Source organism: Canis lupus, chromosome 1, assembly GCF_003254725.2.
Source record: "Canis lupus dingo isolate Sandy chromosome 1, ASM325472v2, whole genome shotgun sequence".
NCBI lineage: Eukaryota > Metazoa > Chordata > Mammalia > Carnivora > Canidae > Canis > Canis lupus.
In genome coordinates this window covers 87,436,909-87,454,680 of record NC_064243.1, presented here as the reverse complement: position 1 = coordinate 87,454,680, position 17,772 = coordinate 87,436,909, and the positions used below count along the sequence as shown (strand labels likewise).

The window sequence follows — 17,772 nt, the reverse complement described above, 5'->3', positions numbered from 1 at the left end:
AATCAGAGAACCCAGTTGGAATAAGGCGAGGCATCCAGGTAACTGATGATGATGGTGAATTTGCAGTGAGGGTGGATTTACCAATGACAGTCCAGGTGGTAAGAAGGAGTGAAATTCTGGATATATTTTGAAAGCAGAGGCAACAGAATCTCTTGATAGATTAAATATGAGTATAAGAGAAAGAGAGGAATCAAGAATGATTTCAACGATTTTGACCTGAGCAACTAGAATATGAGTTGTGGACAACTAAATAGAAAAGATTGGAGCAGTTTATTGGGAAGATCAGAAGCTCAGTTTTAAATATGTCAGGTTTGAGATTCTTAATAGATATTCAAGGGGGGAGGGGTGTCGAGTGGACAGCCGGGCCGGGGGATTCAGGAGAATGGCCAAGCTGGAAGTTGTTGGCATATGAATGATATTTAAAACTATATAACTAGGTGAGATCTCCAAGGGAGGTCTTGTAGACCCAAAAGTGGACCAAGGGATAAGCCTTGGAGCACTCCAAAGTTCAGAGGTCAGAAAAGGAAGAACCAGCAAAGGAGACGGAGAAGAGTGGCCAGTATCACTGATGACATTGTACGGGAGCCGCTCCTGCAGTGCCTGTGGGAAGTAGAGACTCAACAAAGGTGTCCCCATCCCTCCCTTCATCTCCATGACCTCTCCTTCCTTGGCTCTCTTTTCACTTGTGGCCATGGTTGTTGCTGCCACCTCAGTCACCCTCATGCCAGTCTAGTGGTTCTTACCTAATCCTTCTATGCATATATCACTTTTATCTTCCCAAGTGGATCATAAATAACGTCAGGAGTGGGTATTTGGACTCAGTATGAGCTTGCCAGTGCTGCCTTAATAAAATACCTCAAATACTGCTGGGCAGCTTAAACAACAGAAATTTATTTTCTCATGATCCAGGAGGCGAGAAGTCCAATCCAAGCTCAAGGTGTTGAGAGGATTGGTTTGTTTCTGAGGCTTCTCTGCTCAGCTTGCAGATGCCCTTCTTCCGGTGGTGGCCTCACATGGTTGGCCCTCGGTCTTTGTGGTCTGTGTCCTGAGCTTTAGTCATTGGATTAGGACCCACCCTAACATTTATTCATGAGAGACACACAGAGAGAGACAGAGACACAGGCAGAAGGAGAAGCAGGTTCCCGATGCGGGACTCAATCCCAGGACCCGAGCATCACACCCTGGGCCAAAGGTAGACGCTCAACCACTGAGCCACCCAGGTGCCCCCTAACTACCTTTTTAAAAGAGCTATCTGCAAATACAGTCACATTCTGAAGTACCAGAGTGAGGGCTTTAGTGTGTGAATTTTAGAAGGATGCAGTACAACACATAACAGAATTCCCTGGAGTTAGTGCACGGTGTGCTGAATCCTGAGGGAGCAAGGTAAGCTCTTCTTCCAGAAAATGGTCCCTGTCCTGCCCCTCTCAACTTTCTAATAAGATAATTCAAAGTTGTTTAATTTGCATACCACATTCTACCCCGTTCCCTCCACACACAAAATCCGTGATAACCTAGCAAAAGCACATTCAGTAGATCTTCAATTACTCATAATTTTCCTCCTTTATTTACCTTTTTTGCTGATTTATGGGGGATGCATTGGTTAACTGGGTGTGGCTTTGTGTTAAGAAATATGATATGATAGTGTTTGCTTTGTCTCTGAAAACTTTGAAGGATGTTTCAGCTTGCTGGATGTTTCTGCAAAGATGATAATGCAAAAACATCTTTGTGTGCCCACTATTCACTCCCAGTAAATGCTTTATTCATTAAATGAAATCCTCTGATGCACAATCAAGAGAATTTTGATTTTTTTTTCAGCACACTGCTTCCAGGGTCTGCCTTCTTCTTCATTCTTTATCTTACCTGTTTCAATGCAAATTTTTAGAAAGTTCTCAAGGCACCTTTCAATTTTCTAACTAAAGAAAATCTTTTACAGGTTATATCTTTTTTATTCCTATCTACAGTAATGCCGGCGAGGCAGCAAATTTTGCCATGGGTACCTACATATATGGAATTGGATTAAAGATGATTTGGTTTTGTTCTTAGAATTACTTTAGCAATTGCTTTACTAGGGAAATAATGTTAGCTAGTGATCATTTATGGAACATTTACCATGTGCAGGCACTATGCTGGGGACTTTATATCTTGTCTTAGTCAATTTGAGCTGCTATAATGAAAGTACCACAGACTGGATGGTGTAAACAAACATTTTTTTCTCTCAATTCTGGAGGTTGGGAAGTCTAAGATCAAGGCACCCACAGATTGGGTGTCTTGTGAGAGCCTGCTTCCTTGTTCATAGACAGCCACCTTGTCACTGTGTCTCCTCATGGCTGAAGGGGCAAAGGAGCTCTCTGGGTTCTCTTTTAAAAGGGTACTAATCCAGGACACCTGGGTGGCTCAGTGGTTGAGTGTCTGCCTTATGGCAGACATCTTATGGGATGCAGTTGAACACCTGCTTTCAGCTCAGGGTGTGATCCCAGCATCCTGGGATCGAGTCTCACATCAGGCTCTCCACAGGGAACCTGCTTCTCTCTCTGCCTATGTCTCTGCCTCTCTCTGTGTCTCTCATGAATGAATGAATGAATGAATTTTTTAAAAGGTACTAATCCCATTGAAGAGAGTTCACCTCTATGACCCAATCAGCTCCCAAGGCCTCCCCTCCTAATATCATCATGTTGGGGGATAGGATTTCAACATATAAATTTGGGAGGGGGAGGCATGGGTATTCAGTTTGTAAACACATCCTTACCACAATCTGTAAAGTAAGTGGAAGTGCCTGTTTTTCACATGAGAAAACCAAAATTGGGAGAATTTAAGTGTTTTTCCATGGCCACGGAGTAGTAACAGGTAGAGTAAGGACAGAATCTCAGGAATGTCAGACTCTACTGGCTATATCCTGGCCACACTGTCTCACCAGAGTTTCCCTGCCTTCGTGATACTAGGACACTGCAAACGACCTGGAACAACTGTGACAGCTTCTATGTGAAAGGCCCAGTTCTTCACATAGCAGCATGATCTCACCCCAACACCTTTCAGCCAAAGAAGGGTATCTTCTCTTGGAAAGGATATATTCAAACTGATGGTATTTTTAGACATCTATAGAAATGCATCTAGCAGAAAGTAAATTCTTTTCTGAGCTATTTCTGATGGCAGCAAACCAGTGTTGTAAATTTAACTCCAGGGCTGCAGCCTGCACATCTAGTGTGTGTCCTAAGGCCTGAAAGGGTGGCTTCTTCTTTCTCTGGAGTCCAGTGGCTTGAGACATAAGTAGGTGGATATATTGGCTCTCAGATTACAATATGACAGGTACCACTCGTTCAAAAATTAAAGTATTAGCAAATAAAGGCCCCTTTAAAACATTTATTTTTTTCAAGCCACCAGTGTCACACGCTATGTGTATATAAGATGAAACATCTTATGGGATGCAGTTGAACACCTTCTTTCAGCTCAGGGTGTGATCCCGGGGTTCTGGGATCGAGTCCCGCATCAGGCTTCCCGGAGGGAGCCTGCTTCTTCTTCTGCATGTGTCTCTGCCTCTGTCTCTCTGTTTCTCTCATGAATAAATAAGTAAAATCCTTAAAAAAGAAAAAGAAACATCTTAGAACTGGGAGCAGTCACAAATCCAGATGATCTTGATTTATTCCCCATTTTCTTAGCATCTACTATGCCTTATGCACCAAATAATTGTCCCAAAATTATGATAAGTATAGTATTAAGGGTTAAGTTCTAGAGAAGTTGGAACCACACAGAGAGAAGCAGCTAGCTCTCCTTGGGAGCATCTTGAAGGATGAGTGAGAGTTCACCAAGAAGAATGGCAAGATGAAGGATCCCTGGGTGGCGCAGCAGTTTAGCGCCTGCCTTTGGCCCAGGGTGCGATCCCGGAGACTCGGGATCGAATCCCACATCGGGCTCCCGGTGCATGGAGCCTGCTTCTCCCTCTGCCTGTGTCTCTGCCTCTCTCTCTCTCTCTGTGACTATCATAAATAAATTAAAAAAAAAAAAAAAAAAAGAATGGCAAGATGAGGTAGCATTTCAGAACAAGGGAATGGCACGTGCAAAGTATGGAACCACTTAACTAGTATGCCACCTAACTAGGTGGCAGCTTCAGGGAACTATAAACGATTCTACTTGGTGGGTGTATAGGAAACTGCCAGGCAGGATTCCAAAGAAAGTGACGTCCAAGATACAAGTTTGTATACAGGTAGTATTTTTGGAGGTGTGGTGCCAAGGAGCAGAATGTGGATTGAAGGTAGCCAAAGCAAGGAAGGGGGCAGAACAGATACAAGGATGCATCATTTAACTTGGCCACTGTTGTGTCCAACTGGTTGCTGGATCCTATGGGACCTCTCAGAAGCCATGAAGATTGCCAAGAGTATTTTGAGGCTTTGCAAAGCCCCACCCCAACCTCACCCGTGCACGTCCCATGTGCACATCCCATGACCTATTTTTTTTTCTTTAAAAATTTTTGGTCAGTCTTTTGTTAGCTTCAATTGTTAATTTCACCTCAGGCAGTTGCAGTGTTAAACAATTATTTACCTGATTGCTTTTGACAAATGCCCTGGAGATAAGGCTGTTCATACAAAGTAAGGTCTACCTCAGTCAAATTAAATAAAGAGAAGCCTTAAGAAGTTGCCTGTGCTTTGTCAAACAGGTCAAATAGTGACAATTTTCTGGGGACAGGATTTGGGGTAGCTCCAAACCAGTTCAGCCCCTTGCATAATTGCTGTAGGCTACTGCTTTTTACAGATACTTGAGTTGTAAAGATCCTGGTTTTCAAGTTTATCTTGGAGTAGGAGAATGAAGATGGGATTAGGTCAGGCTAAAAATTTACCTTTCTTAGCAAGATTATCATTTTTCTTGAATTAAAACTCGTAGATTGTTGTATGCCTTTAGTTAATTTCCAGAGTTCTGAATAAGTTGATTTGACAGTTTTTTTAAATCTTCCCCTTGCTTTGATAGAGAAACACTTTCAGAGGAATTTACTCTGGTATTCTCAAAGCTCCACATTCGTCCCCAACTTCTTTCTCTTTAAGAGATTCAAATTCTTTGATGAAATTTATCTTATCTTCTAGTTCTTGGCCATAATACTAAATGGCCGTATTATCAAATTATTTTTTTTGTATTATTAAATTATTAAGCATATTATTTTACACTCCTTAAAAGTGTGATAGCTCCATAGCTGGGTCACCTGTGCTTCTGTTCCTGTAGTCTGTTTTCCCCCCCGCTTTGGCCCAGTTTCTTGAAATATCTGGTGTTTTAATTGATTACTGAACATTGAGAATGAAAAATTATAGAATCCTTAGTGATGATGTGTTTTTCCCCAGAGAGGATTTAATCTCTTCTCAAATAGCTGGCTTGAGTAGAACAGGTCGCCTCAGCCCAATCAGAACTAGGCCAACTTGAGCAAGTGTTGCTTTGCTGGATCAACATCTTGTTCTCTCCTACACCTAGGAGATATTCTCTGAGAGCAAACCCTGGCGTTTAATGAGGGCCCTCCTCTTTAGTATCTCCTAGACTAATTTTTATCTCTTCAGCTGGTGAGATTGCTAAAAACTCTGTTTTGCATTTGACTTCTTGGCTCTTGCCCTCCACAGCTTAAGCATTTGGCACATGACTCAAGGGAAGATTGCCAAGTGATGCGCTCACTTTTCTGTGCCTCTCTTTTCTCACAAAACTTGACTCTGAAGCCCTGGCTGCCTTGGCAACCCAGAACTCCAGTTACTATCTTCCCAACCCACTGAATTCTGTTGGCTTCTCAGCCTCTTGCTAGCTGCTTTCTCTGTTTAACTTCTGAACTGACGAGGCAAATGCCCCGTGGGGAAAAACAGCTTGAAGAATGTTGAATTCACTTTCCTGACCTCCTTTTCCTGGCAACTCGGCCCCCTCGAATCCTTCCTGCTTCCTCTCTGCTAGCACCAAGACAGGTGTTTTCTAAAATATATAGATATTATCCATTGTTTTTCCAACTCTTCTCAGCAGGAGTGTAGGTCTGCTACAAATTACTCAACATAGCCAGAAGGGGATGTCTCTGGTATTTCATTTTTTTGGCATCATTTATCTAAGAACATAATTATTATACTCAAAATTTGAAGGCATTTGCTTTTCTCCTCTGTACCCACCAATCATAGAGTTTTGAACGAGATCTTTGTGTCTCTGGTCTCCTTAAACTGTATTCTTTAATTGATATTTCTACTATTCTACTCAGGATCTTGCTATATTTGAGATTATGTTATCATACGGTGTTCTGTTCTTCGAGAAGGGGTAATAGGAGGAAAATATTAAAATTTACATTTATACTGCCTTTGGCTATAAACTGCCTGAGAGACTATGATTTTCTACTTCTTTCCCTTTATAACTCTCAGTCTTGAGTAGTAAATATTGGAGACAATTGACATAGTAATAAAGTACTCCAGATGCCTTTTATTTAATTATCATAAAAACCACTTGACGATCACCTCATATTTTTATAGTAATGTAATTTTATAGTAAATGTAATGTTGCTTAGATGAATGTCACCAGAATTTCTCTCCAGCAGGGGATAGAGTCTGAAAGAATAAGAAAATTTTAGTTGACTCAACAAATTAATAATAATTCATAGATTTATAGGATGCTACAGGTAGAGAAGATTTTACAGATCAGCTAAGGCAATCTGGTCATTTTAAATATTAAAACACTGAAACTGCTCGGGGAGCCGCGGGCTTTGGTGCAGACATGGCCAAGTCCAAGAACCATACCACGCACAACCAGTCACGAAAATGGCACAGAAATGGCATCAAGAAACCCTGGTCACAAAGATATGAATCTCTTAAGGGGGTAGACCCCAAGTTCCTGAGGAACATGCACTTTGCCAAGAAGCACAACAAGAAGGGCCTGAAGAAGATGCAGGTCAACAATGCCAAGGCCATGACTGCGCGTGCTGAGGCTATCAAGGCCCTTGTCAAGCCCAAGGAGGTTAAGCCCAAGATCCCAAAGGGCGGCAGCCGCAAGCTCAATCGACTTGCCTACATCGCTCACCCCAAGCTCGGGAAACGTGCTCGTGCCCGCATTGCCAAAGGTCTCAGGCTCTGCTGGCCAAAGGCCAAGGCCAAGGCTCAAACCAAGGCCCAGGCTGAAGCTGCCACCCCAGCTCTGGCTCCGGCTCCTGCTTCTACTCCTGTTTCTACTCCTGCAGCGCAGGCTCCCAAAGGTGCCCAGGCCCCCACAAAGGCCCCAGTGTAGAGGCTTCTGCCTGCCAGTGTGAGGACGGAAGGTCTGGTATGACCCCTGGGCTTCTGTCTACATGGGCCTGGTGTCCTCCTGTGCTATTTGTACAAATAAACCTGTGGCAGGAAAACAAAACAAAACAAAACAAAAAACAAACAAACAAACAAAAAAACACTGAAACTCACCCAAGGGATTAATTATTATCTACTTGGATCCTAGGACAACAATAGCAAATGTGTCTGTGATTTAAATGTACGACTTAATCAATAATGGAATTACATCCAAAAAAATCTCCTACTGCCTGCTTTGTTGACTTATTGCTATCTTTGCATTTAATCCTAACAATATTTTCTGTGTGTCTTTTTACATTATAGGCAGTAAAATAATGGCAGTATGCAAATTTGGCAGAACTTACTAACTGATACATTAGTAAAATAATAGATTCAAACTCTGGAGCAGCAACACAATATCTTTCTCCCTAATGACTTGAGGGTGTTAGTTTGGTGTTGGTGATAACAGGATCCCTTTTTTTTTTTTAAACATTTTCTTTTTTTTTCAAGATTTTATTTATTTATTCATGAGAGACAGAGAGAGGCAGAGGGAGAAACAGGCTCCATGCAGGGAGCCTGACGTGGGACTCGATCCCCCATCTCCAGGATCAGGCCCCAGGCCGAAGGCAGCGCTGAACTGCTGAGCCACCCGAGCTGCCCCCAGAATCCTTTTTGAATGCAGTGTATTCTGGGAACTTCAGAGGCTATACCTATATTTGGAGACTTCATTCTACCTTTTTGCTTCCGTTCCTAAAAACCTATCAATTTACTCTTGAAAGAACACACACAAGAGGCACCTGGGTGGCTCAGTGGTTGAGCATCTGCCTTTGGCTCAGGTCGTGATCCTGGGGTCCTGGGATGAGTCTTACATCTAGCTTCCTGCAGGGAGTCTGCTTCTCCCTCTGTCTATGTCTCTGCCTCTCTCCCCATGTCTCTCATGAATAAAATTAAAAAAAAAAAAAAAAAAAGAACACACGCAAGAAAATAGAAAGAGGAAAGGCATACAAAGCTGTTTACAGACAACTGCATTAGATGGGCAGTAAATATAGGCCTATTAAATAAAAAGAAAAGCTCACAGAAGCCACATGTCCATATGGACATGCCAGTTTATTGTGTGTTTATTAGACTCAACACATCATCATACATAGCAATTTCAATGGAGCTTTAGTTTCTGACTCATTATCTGGCGAGGCAATAAATCTTCCCAAAATCTAATGGAAAGACCAATGGGTGAGCAGTGAACTGACTCTGCCACTTGCTGCATACAACCTGAGGCATGGTCACATAAGTTCTCTGAGCCTCAGTTTCTCCAAATGTAAAATAAAGTTAACAACAGCTGTCCTGTTAATCTCTTAGGGTTGCTGTGATGATCATAACTAAGATCATATTTGTGAAAAGCCTTAATACTGTATCAACTCCAGTCAAATGAATTGTATTGTTATTTTTTAATTTTTTTTAAAAGATTTCATTTATTTGTTTGAGAGAGAGAGCATGTGCACACGAGTGGCAGGGAGGGGCAGAGGGTGAGGGAGAGGGACAAGCAGTTGCCCCCTAAGCAGGGAACTTGACACAGGACTAGATCCCAGGACCCTGAGATCATGAGCTGAACCAAAATCACTTAAGCAACTGAGTCACCCAGGTGCCCCTGTTATTTTTATAATAACAAAAGTGAAACTTTTATAAACTTTTATAAACACTTTTATAAAACTTTTATAAACTTTTACAAAGAGATGTGATGTTCATCTCTAGGATATTTTCTTGGATTTATTGTTCTGTATCACCATCTGTGCTTTTATAAGTAGAAAATCATGGCCTATGACTACAGGTAAAATGACTTAGTAGTAACAAGAATCATTGGTAGACCTTAAACCAATGTTCTCCAAACAACCAGTGAGTAACTGAAGTGCCATGTGGATTAATATTTTTTAATTTTATGCTAATATCCATGTATAAGAAAAATACGTAACCAGTCCATCAAAAGTGTTATTTCACAGATTTATAGCTTTTTTCTATTTTCATGTTAATGTGAAGTTTCCTATTTGAATAAATATATTTATGTAATAAAAACGGAATCTGGGCCACCTGGGTGGCTCAGTGATTGAGCATCTGCCTTCGGCTCAGGTCATGATCTGCTCCTGGGATCGAGTCCTGCATCGGGCTCCCCACAGGGAGCCTGCTTCTCTCTCTGCCTGTGTCTCTGCCTCTCTCTCTTTGTTTCTCATGAATAAATAAATAAAAATAAATAAACAGAATCTAGTTGAAGAAGAATATTAAGTGACTAATACTGTAGGTATGTGAACAGACAAAATAAAATCATGAAGTTGGTATTTGTATGACTAAAGCTTGGGAAATATTTCCAAGGATTAAGGCAGTCATGTAGTAGGACAAGTCATGTTAGTAGAACAACAACAAAGACCAAAAACCCCCAAACTCTTGCACTACAATTTGGCTCCTTAATTAATGAGATAATACAGGCATTTGTGACAGATGAATTTGGACTTGCATGGAGAAGGGTTGGACTCTGCAGGATTTGTCTTTCCTGACACAGATGCTACTTATTTACAAGACAGTAAAGACAAGTTTTAAAGTTCACAGGGTTTTAATGTTTTTTTTTTAATTTATTTGAGAGAGAGAGCATGTGGGAGCAGGGGAAGGGGCAGAGGAAGAGGGAGAATCTCAAGCAGACTTTTCTGTGCTGAATGCAGAGCCTGACGTGGGGCTTGATGTCACTACCCTGAGATCATGACCTGAGCCAAAATCAAGAGTTGCATGTTCAACCCACTGAGCCACCCAGGCGCCCCAAGTTCACAGAATTTTACTGGTTATTGGAACTTTATTAACATTTATATGCTGCCATGATGTCAGAATTCCTCCATACATTTGTTTTAGTTGCCCTGGAGTTCACAGGGATTTTGTGGACCAAAGATAGCAGGATAAATAAATCAGTACATAACTATCCAGTTTAGCTAGAAAATGCCTCTAGTTGTAACATTTCCTAGCTCACTGAGTCTACAAGCCAATAGATTAAAAGTCCTCCAGGCTCTCCCCTCCACAACTACATTCTAGAAAAGCCGCTACTCAACATTTTCTTAATGATTTCAAAGAGAGAGACACCATCCTTTTCTTTTGTGATATTATTTAATGTTTCAATAAGTCTTCCATAGTTCTGATAATTAAGGGGTAAGTCTTCATTTCTAAGAACACTCCCTCTTGATAGAATATCAAGGATGCATTGAAATACCAACTAATGATATGTATTTATGAAATTACACTGTCAGACAAAAGAAAATTGCAGCTATACTTAATGTATTTATTATATAACTGAAATTTATTAGCAGTCAAATTTTAGTCCTTGTCTTTTAAGAATTGTAGTAGTTGATATGCAGACAAGTAAGGATGCTACCCAGCTAGTCTGTAGCCATCTGAGAAATTTGCTCTAGATGATCAAAATCTCCAATGTCCTTCAATCCTTGTATGATTTCTCTTCTCACACTAGTTTCTGATATTGTCAGATCCTGCTAACACAGAGAAGGCTTCTGCGGCAAGCTTCTGTTAAAAATTGCTATATCACACAACATTTACCACCTTACTAACTTGTAAGCCTGCAGTTCTGTGGCAGTAAGTCCATTCACACTGTTGTGCAACCATCACCACTGTCCCATCTCCAGAACTCTTTTCATTTCCCCAAACTGAAACTCCATGCTCATGAAACAATAACTTACTTATGACAAGCTTTAAAAATCATTTAGAAGGCATGGTAAAAAGCAATTGTAGAGAGACACATTTAGCTGTTGTTCTGCCCAAAGTACTGATGTCTTTTTTTTCCGTGTTAAAAATCCTCTTGGGCTTAATGAATGCAGCTTAGCTGTTCGGTTCACGTGGCTCTTACAGGCCACTCGAGCTCCTTCCTAGCCCTGGTGAAAGGGAGCAGGCATCAGACTGAAGGAACAGCTGTTTCACTGTTCCAAATTATGAATATGGTGTGTGTCTCAACACATCACGGTTGCTGCACAAAGAACAGATGGGACCCCGATCTCCCACTAGACCTAGTGGAATCCCATCTTGAATGTTAAACAATGACCCACAGAGAGAAAGTGATTTCAGTTAATAATCCCTTCCACAGATTGGAATCCTTCATGTGCAAGAACACGTGAGCTGGTCTGAGGTTTCAATGCTGGGGCTTCCTGGCTCCCATCCAGAGCTTTTGTTTGCTGAGACAGACAGCATTTGGAGTTAGAATGTGGCAAAGCTTGTCAACACATGGGGCTTTTCTCTGCTTTCCAAACACATGTGAGACAGACTGGCTCTCTATGAAGCTCTGATCTTTTCTGGGGAAAGGAAATGTCACATGCAAGTCAAAAAGAGAAACATTTGGAATCAAGAGGAATAATTGGTTTGAGCATCAGAGAGACAAATTCTGATCAGGTTGACAAATGTGTTAAAATTGTTTGTATGTATAGATGTTGATCTAGATTGGTTTCAATTGGTATTGCCTAGTGGAATATACATATATGCTTAAAATAGAAATGGTATCAAGCATTTTTGGAGAGCTTAACGTTACTCAAGAAAAATAGACTAGTATCTATCTGCCTAATATTATGATATTACATATATGCATATGTATATTAAATTTAAATATATGAAATTTTTTTAAAAAGTAGACTGGTGTCAGTGTCCCAGAAAAGCGCAACAAGTTGTACTTACATCCCCCTAGATGTTTTCTTTGTCTTCCTAAAGTGGTATAATTACACAGCTCAAAAGCCTGGGAGATTTCCTTTCATCCTTTATCTTCTGAAACACAAAGATCTCTGGAACCAGAGACCTGAGGTAATGGTTTCAGCCTAATACTTGAGACCCAGAGGTGCAGGAGCTAAAAGTGTTTCCAGAAAAATGCTTCACCCATTGGAGGCTAAATAGTTAGTGCATTGTACTCAAAAAAGAAATAATTTAATTTAATCCTGAGGGTGATTAGGGGTTTTCTTCTTTTGCAGGATCTCAGACTAATTCTGTCTGGGACTTATACTGTTACCAATAGGATGCACGCTGTCATCACTAGAAGCACCTCACTTAGCATCTTACGCATGATGGATCCCCATTGCTTCCTTTCCATTCTGCAAAGATGTCACGTCTCAGAGTCCTAATGGTCTCTACTTTCCATTTTTCCAGTGACAGCATCTTTTGGAGGAGCCTGCTTTTCCTCCCTAACTGAGTGGTTCATTTTTAGCCAAGGCCCTTTATTGAGGATCAAGTGGACCTTCTGAGAACCCCAACGCCAGATACAAAAGTTATTTTCTGATTTTCTCCTTATTTGAGGGGGTGAATTTTTTTAGGTTTAACATGCAATAAGGTAGGGTTTCAGGGCACTATGCTACTAATTTATGTATAGGATGGCATGGGATACCTTTGTGCATAGTTAGGTGATAAACCATGGTAATTTTCATGTTTTGACCTTATTCTCCATAGAATTAAGTTGAATACACCCTTCTGGGGCACCTGAGTGGCACACATCGACTCTTGGTTTCGGCTCAGGATCCTGAGATCAAGTCCTGCATTGGGTTCTGTGCTCAGCATGGAGTCTGCTTAGAGTTTCTCTCTCCTTCTTCCTCCACCCCTCCTCACCTCCCACCTCTGGCTGTCTCTTCAATCAATCATATATATATATATACATATACATATATACATACACCCTTCTGTTAGGATGATGTATGGCTGAATTTTTTATATCCAGCCTAGCTTAAGTCAGAAAATGTTAAAGAAAAGAATAATAAAAGTTCCTTTCATTGCTGAAAATACAAAAACCCCAGTGTTCCTTGTATAGTAATTTTCTTGCCAGTGGAAAAGTGAAGGTAACATTAAAAAATAATCTTTTTGTGTGTTTGGTTAAAAAACAATGCATCAGATAGCATGGTACTGGTTTAAGAACATTTAATTTGATATGACTTTAATTTTTTCAAAACTTGGATTCATCTTAGTTTTTCCTTGGAGCATCCCAGTCAAGTGCATATCTCATTGCCAAAACCCTCACACAACTGGAGTGACCTTGGTCAAACTGGTTTGTGGCTTAGAGATGCTGAAGAAAATACATTCATTTGTTCATTCAACAAGTGTTTATTGAGTATTTATTACTCAGGCAGTTCCAGGCACTGTTCTAGGACCTGGAGGTATAACAGTGAAGTAAATAAGAAAATATCTCTGCTATTGTGTGTTCTAGAGAAGGGAGACAGACAAACCTAAAAAAAAATTATATAGTATGTTATGAAGCAGTTAAATGCTATGGAAATAATAGTATAGGGAATGAGGAGTGCCAGAGGGGGATTATAATTCAAAATACTGTGGTCAGAATTGGTCTAATGAAAAAGGAAATAAGTGAGCAAAGACTTAGAAATGAGAGGGTGAGGCCTGAGATGATATGGAGGGAAAGCCATTCCAGGCAGAGGGAATAGTACGTGCAATGGCTCTGAGGTGATAGCATACCTACTCCATTCCAGGAACAGCACAGGGACCAATATGGCCACCCAACGCAGAGTGAGTAAGAAGAAAGGCAGTAGGAGAGGAAGGGGGTAGAAATCAGAGGTAGGAAAACTGTTGGGAGATACAGGGCTGTGAAAACCATTCTCAGACCTTCAGCTCTTACTCTGAGGGAAATGCTGAACCAATGGAAGGTTTTGAGCAGAGGAGTTGTGGTGAGATTTAGCTTTTGTTCACTATGGGTACTATGTTGAGATTAGATGGGAGGAAACCAGAGCAGAGAGAGGCAGACTAACTAGTAAGTGTTGCATGAATCCAAGTGAGAAGTAATAGTGGCTCAGACCAAAAGGTAGCAGGGTTGGTGGTGAGAAGAGAAATGACTGGCTTCTGGACATGTTTTGAAGGTAAAGCCAACCTGTCAGGAATTCCTAGAGGTGAGAGTGAGGAGAAGGGGTGGCACAGGACTTCCAGGTTTGGGGCCTGGCCAACCAGAAAGGGTGCTGTAGGTTTTACGGTAAGGCTGTTGGAATTTAGTTTTGGACATGTTCAGTTGGAGGTGTCCATTTGACAATAAAGGGAGATGTCTGTTAGGCTGTTTGAACAAACATGTCTGGGTTTCAGCAAAAGGGTTGGAAATTTAAATTCATGCTACAAGAACACATGTAGAATTAAAAGCCATGAAACAAGATGAGATTACTCTTGGAGTCAGTAAGAATAGAGCAATTTAAGACCTGGGCCTTGGAGCACTCCAAAGGCTCAAGGTCAGAGAAGAAAGGGTAAGCTAGTAAAGGAGTGACCAGTGAAGTAGAGAAAAACCAGGTGAGTATAGCGTCCTGCAAACCAAGTTAAGAAAACACTTGTAGGAGGCAGAAGTGATGTATTATCTTCAATGCCACAGATGAGCCAAGAATGACAAAGGCTAAATATTGACACTGGTTTAATGGTGAGCATGTCATTGGTGAACACTCCAGAAATACTGGCAGTATTATTTGTAATATTTTAAGGAGATCATGGAGAAGGCTGGTTGATGAAGGCCACATTCCATGACTCTGTTGGCCCAGTTTCCATTGAGTGGAACACAGCGGGGTGGTAGGAGGGTGGGGGTGGGGAGGGTGACACAGTGCATACAATTTGATAAGACCCACTTAAGCAGGACTCTCTCCCACCTGTTGAATTGCCCGTGGGACTTCTCAGGTCTGTGTTTATGGAAGTGAGAGAAAGGAAGAATGTCCTCTAGAAGCACAGATGGAGTTTCTGATCAATTCTGGTTTGGATACTTCAAGCCCTGCATTTGGGGAAATGACTAGAGCTAATTGATTAAAAGTCCAACTGTAAAGAAAGATGCCTTAGAGACCATTTCATCTGCATGCAGCATGTGGGCTCTCTTTCTTTTTACCCTCAATTTGGCCATTAATTTCTGCATGAAATAATAATAATAGGAATAACACTATGGATTAGTGTTATACACTAATGGATAGTAGTCATACACATAAAAAAATCAATATTGGCCAAGAAGACAATAAAAATGCATGGAAACACTTGTGCATAGTTTTTCAGGTAGAAGAGACATAAACTTTTATCAAATGGTCCAGGGTTAAGAATGATGTGGAATCCAGGGCCTTTTTGAAAATGACCCTTAAGTTTACAGAATTATATCACTGGTGTGTTGATCTAGAAGTTAGTATTCATATTATTCATCTGTTGCCTTATTTCAGTGGCTGGATGGTAATTATTTAACACTAGCCAGCTCTATCAGGGTTGGGGGGCCAAGGCTGATTTGTAGCCATGTCTAGTTTCTGTGGGGTAAATACATCAGTCATTTGGACCTACCAACAGAAGTCACACGATTGACTCTCAAGAGCCAGTAGAAGCTGGTTCCAGCAAACCACTGTTTTATTTATGTGCAGACAAATCTTGCTTCTGCCTGAAACCAGCAAATTAAAACAAATTGAAATTAATAAAGGAAATGGAAATGTTATATAGCATATGGATAGATAGATAGTATTAATCCTTATTCAAAATGATGAATGTAGTTTGAGAGAGGATAATTCCTTAGACCAAGATCAGATATTAGAGTCAAGACTTGAGCCCAGACACATCTGACTACAAAATCCATGCTGGCTCTCCCAAACCAATGTCTGGAAGCTCCAGAACATTGTCCATGAGTTAGTAGGATAAATTCTGATGCACTGATCATCACATTGGTGGCCCAATACTAGTGTTATAATAATGTCAATTACATCCTATATATTTAACTGAATTTTAAATTCGTAAGTGAAAAAAATTATTTTGATTATCTAAATTTTGTAGCATGTCTATTCCTCTTGGATGATATTCTCCAAAATGATAAAAATCTTTCATCAGCATGGTGGTCAAGTCATCCACTTACTCTAATTTGTTTCCAGGAGCACTACTCAAAAGAGAAAGAAGAGAATATTCTGTGTGTGTGTGCGCGTGCGCACACATGCTTTTAATAATACCTGATTTTGCGTTGCTCTCCAGGCTACTACATGTACATCGAAGCTTCCCACATGGTGTATGGACAAAAAGCACAGCTCTTGTCCTGGTCTCTGAGAGGAGTCACTGGAAAACACTGCTTGACCTTCTTCTACCACATGTATGGAGCAGGGACTGGCCTGCTGAGTGTTTATTTAAAGAGGGAAGGTGAGAATGAAGAGTCCCTCTTATGGAGAAGAAGAGGTGAACAGAGCATTTCCTGGCTACGAGCGCTGATTGAATACAGTTGTGAGAGGCAACACCAGGTAGGCCAGAGGAGACAAGAACCGAGTGATAGAAAGTGGTCCTATAAGCTCCTGATGTTCTTTCTTTCTCTTGTGACCCAAGAGAACATTTTGTTCTTTTTCAGGATCATAGAGAAAGGCAATACTTGTTTCAGAGTAAACATAATTGGTCCATATTGATGAAATCTCAGCAGTGAATGGGAGAGTAGGCGGGGAGAGAAAGCTTTGGGTATTTACGTGTAAAGTGCTTTTTGCAACTCAGTGATGAAAGGGTAGCTATTTTTGTCTTGGCACATTTTGAGTGTCAGGTGCATCCTCTGTGCCCTGCAACGTCTCTAAAGCAGTCCCCTTCTCTTCCAAACTTGGTATTACCCAATTAGTTGTTCAGGCTACATCTTCCCCTCAGTATTACCCACACGCAAGGGCTTTGGTTGCAGGCCTTTAACAGAGTGCGTGGTCCAGGGGAAAGTTGAAGCCTCTGTCTGCATTGACATGGAAGAAACAGAGAGTCCTGATCCTACGTCCTGAGTCTCGTGTGCAGTAGGAGACCTCTGTCCCACAGCATCCTGGCTATGAGTGAATCTGGGCAGCAACAGGAAGGAGCCTTTCACATTCCAGTCAGTGAAGCCGAGCAGCCAGTCTAGTCTAGAGGTGAGCCAGGGCCTCTGGACAGCCACTGACTTCACCTCCCTCTGAGCCAGAACTCCAGAAAGCTCTGGGGAGACATCCCTTGGATCCTGACTGTTCCTGAAATTGCTCTGTAGAATTCTCAGCTGTGACCTTCCACTGAAAACCCTGCTTCCTTCTCATCCTTGCTTCTGACCGATGAACAGTCTTGAGTCAGCACCCCTCAGCTTTAACCACTGGCCACTCTGCTAAGCCTAATTCTTCTGGGGCAAAGATACTTAAAATAAGGGCTTCATTTTATATCATCGTACAGCCACGTAGAATTTTCTTACAGATCCCAATGGGAAGGAATTGCAGAAGCTTGGGTGGGCCAGGTGGCAGGGCCAGCTAGGGTGCTGCATTCCTAAAGAACAAATAACAGAGGGAACATGAGCCATTATCCAGGGATGGCCCATTATCTTGGCATGATAGAACTATTAAGAGATTTAGTCAAGACAACAGCCTCAGGAATGATTTAAGTGGTGCTTTAATGTCTGGTATAGAAGAAACGTAGATCATTCAGGAACTTACTAAGATAATTGATCATCATTCTGCGATGGTAGATTAATTTCATTAGGCTATTTAGGACACTCATACTGGTACCTTATTCAGATGTTCATAAAGTGTGGTCCTGAGGCCAGCAGCAA

General features: G+C 41.3%; 2 protein-coding genes across 4 annotated transcripts in view; both read left to right on the top strand.

Moving 5' to 3' along the window:
- Positions 1 to 17,772, top strand: part of MAMDC2 (MAM domain containing 2) — a 147,427-nt gene that overhangs the window by 123,072 nt on the left and 6,583 nt on the right. Inside the window, exon 12 of one of the 3 annotated variants that reach the window (XM_025423330.3) lies at positions 16,221 to 16,480. The exons of 1 other annotated variant lie outside the window; for it this stretch is intronic. In XM_025423330.3, coding sequence (XP_025279115.3) covers positions 16,221 to 16,480 — 260 coding nt within the window. Of the gene's footprint in view, positions 1 to 16,220; positions 16,481 to 17,772 lie in introns of those variants that run through there. One more of the 3 variants, XM_049092121.1, reaches the window with a different exon arrangement.
- LOC112644739 (60S ribosomal protein L29-like) lies at positions 6,651 to 7,327 on the top strand. The gene has a single exon (XM_035712879.2). It carries the CDS (start codon positions 6,709 to 6,711, stop codon positions 7,213 to 7,215), a length of 507 nt encoding a protein of 168 aa, XP_035568772.2. The 5' UTR covers positions 6,651 to 6,708; the 3' UTR covers positions 7,216 to 7,327.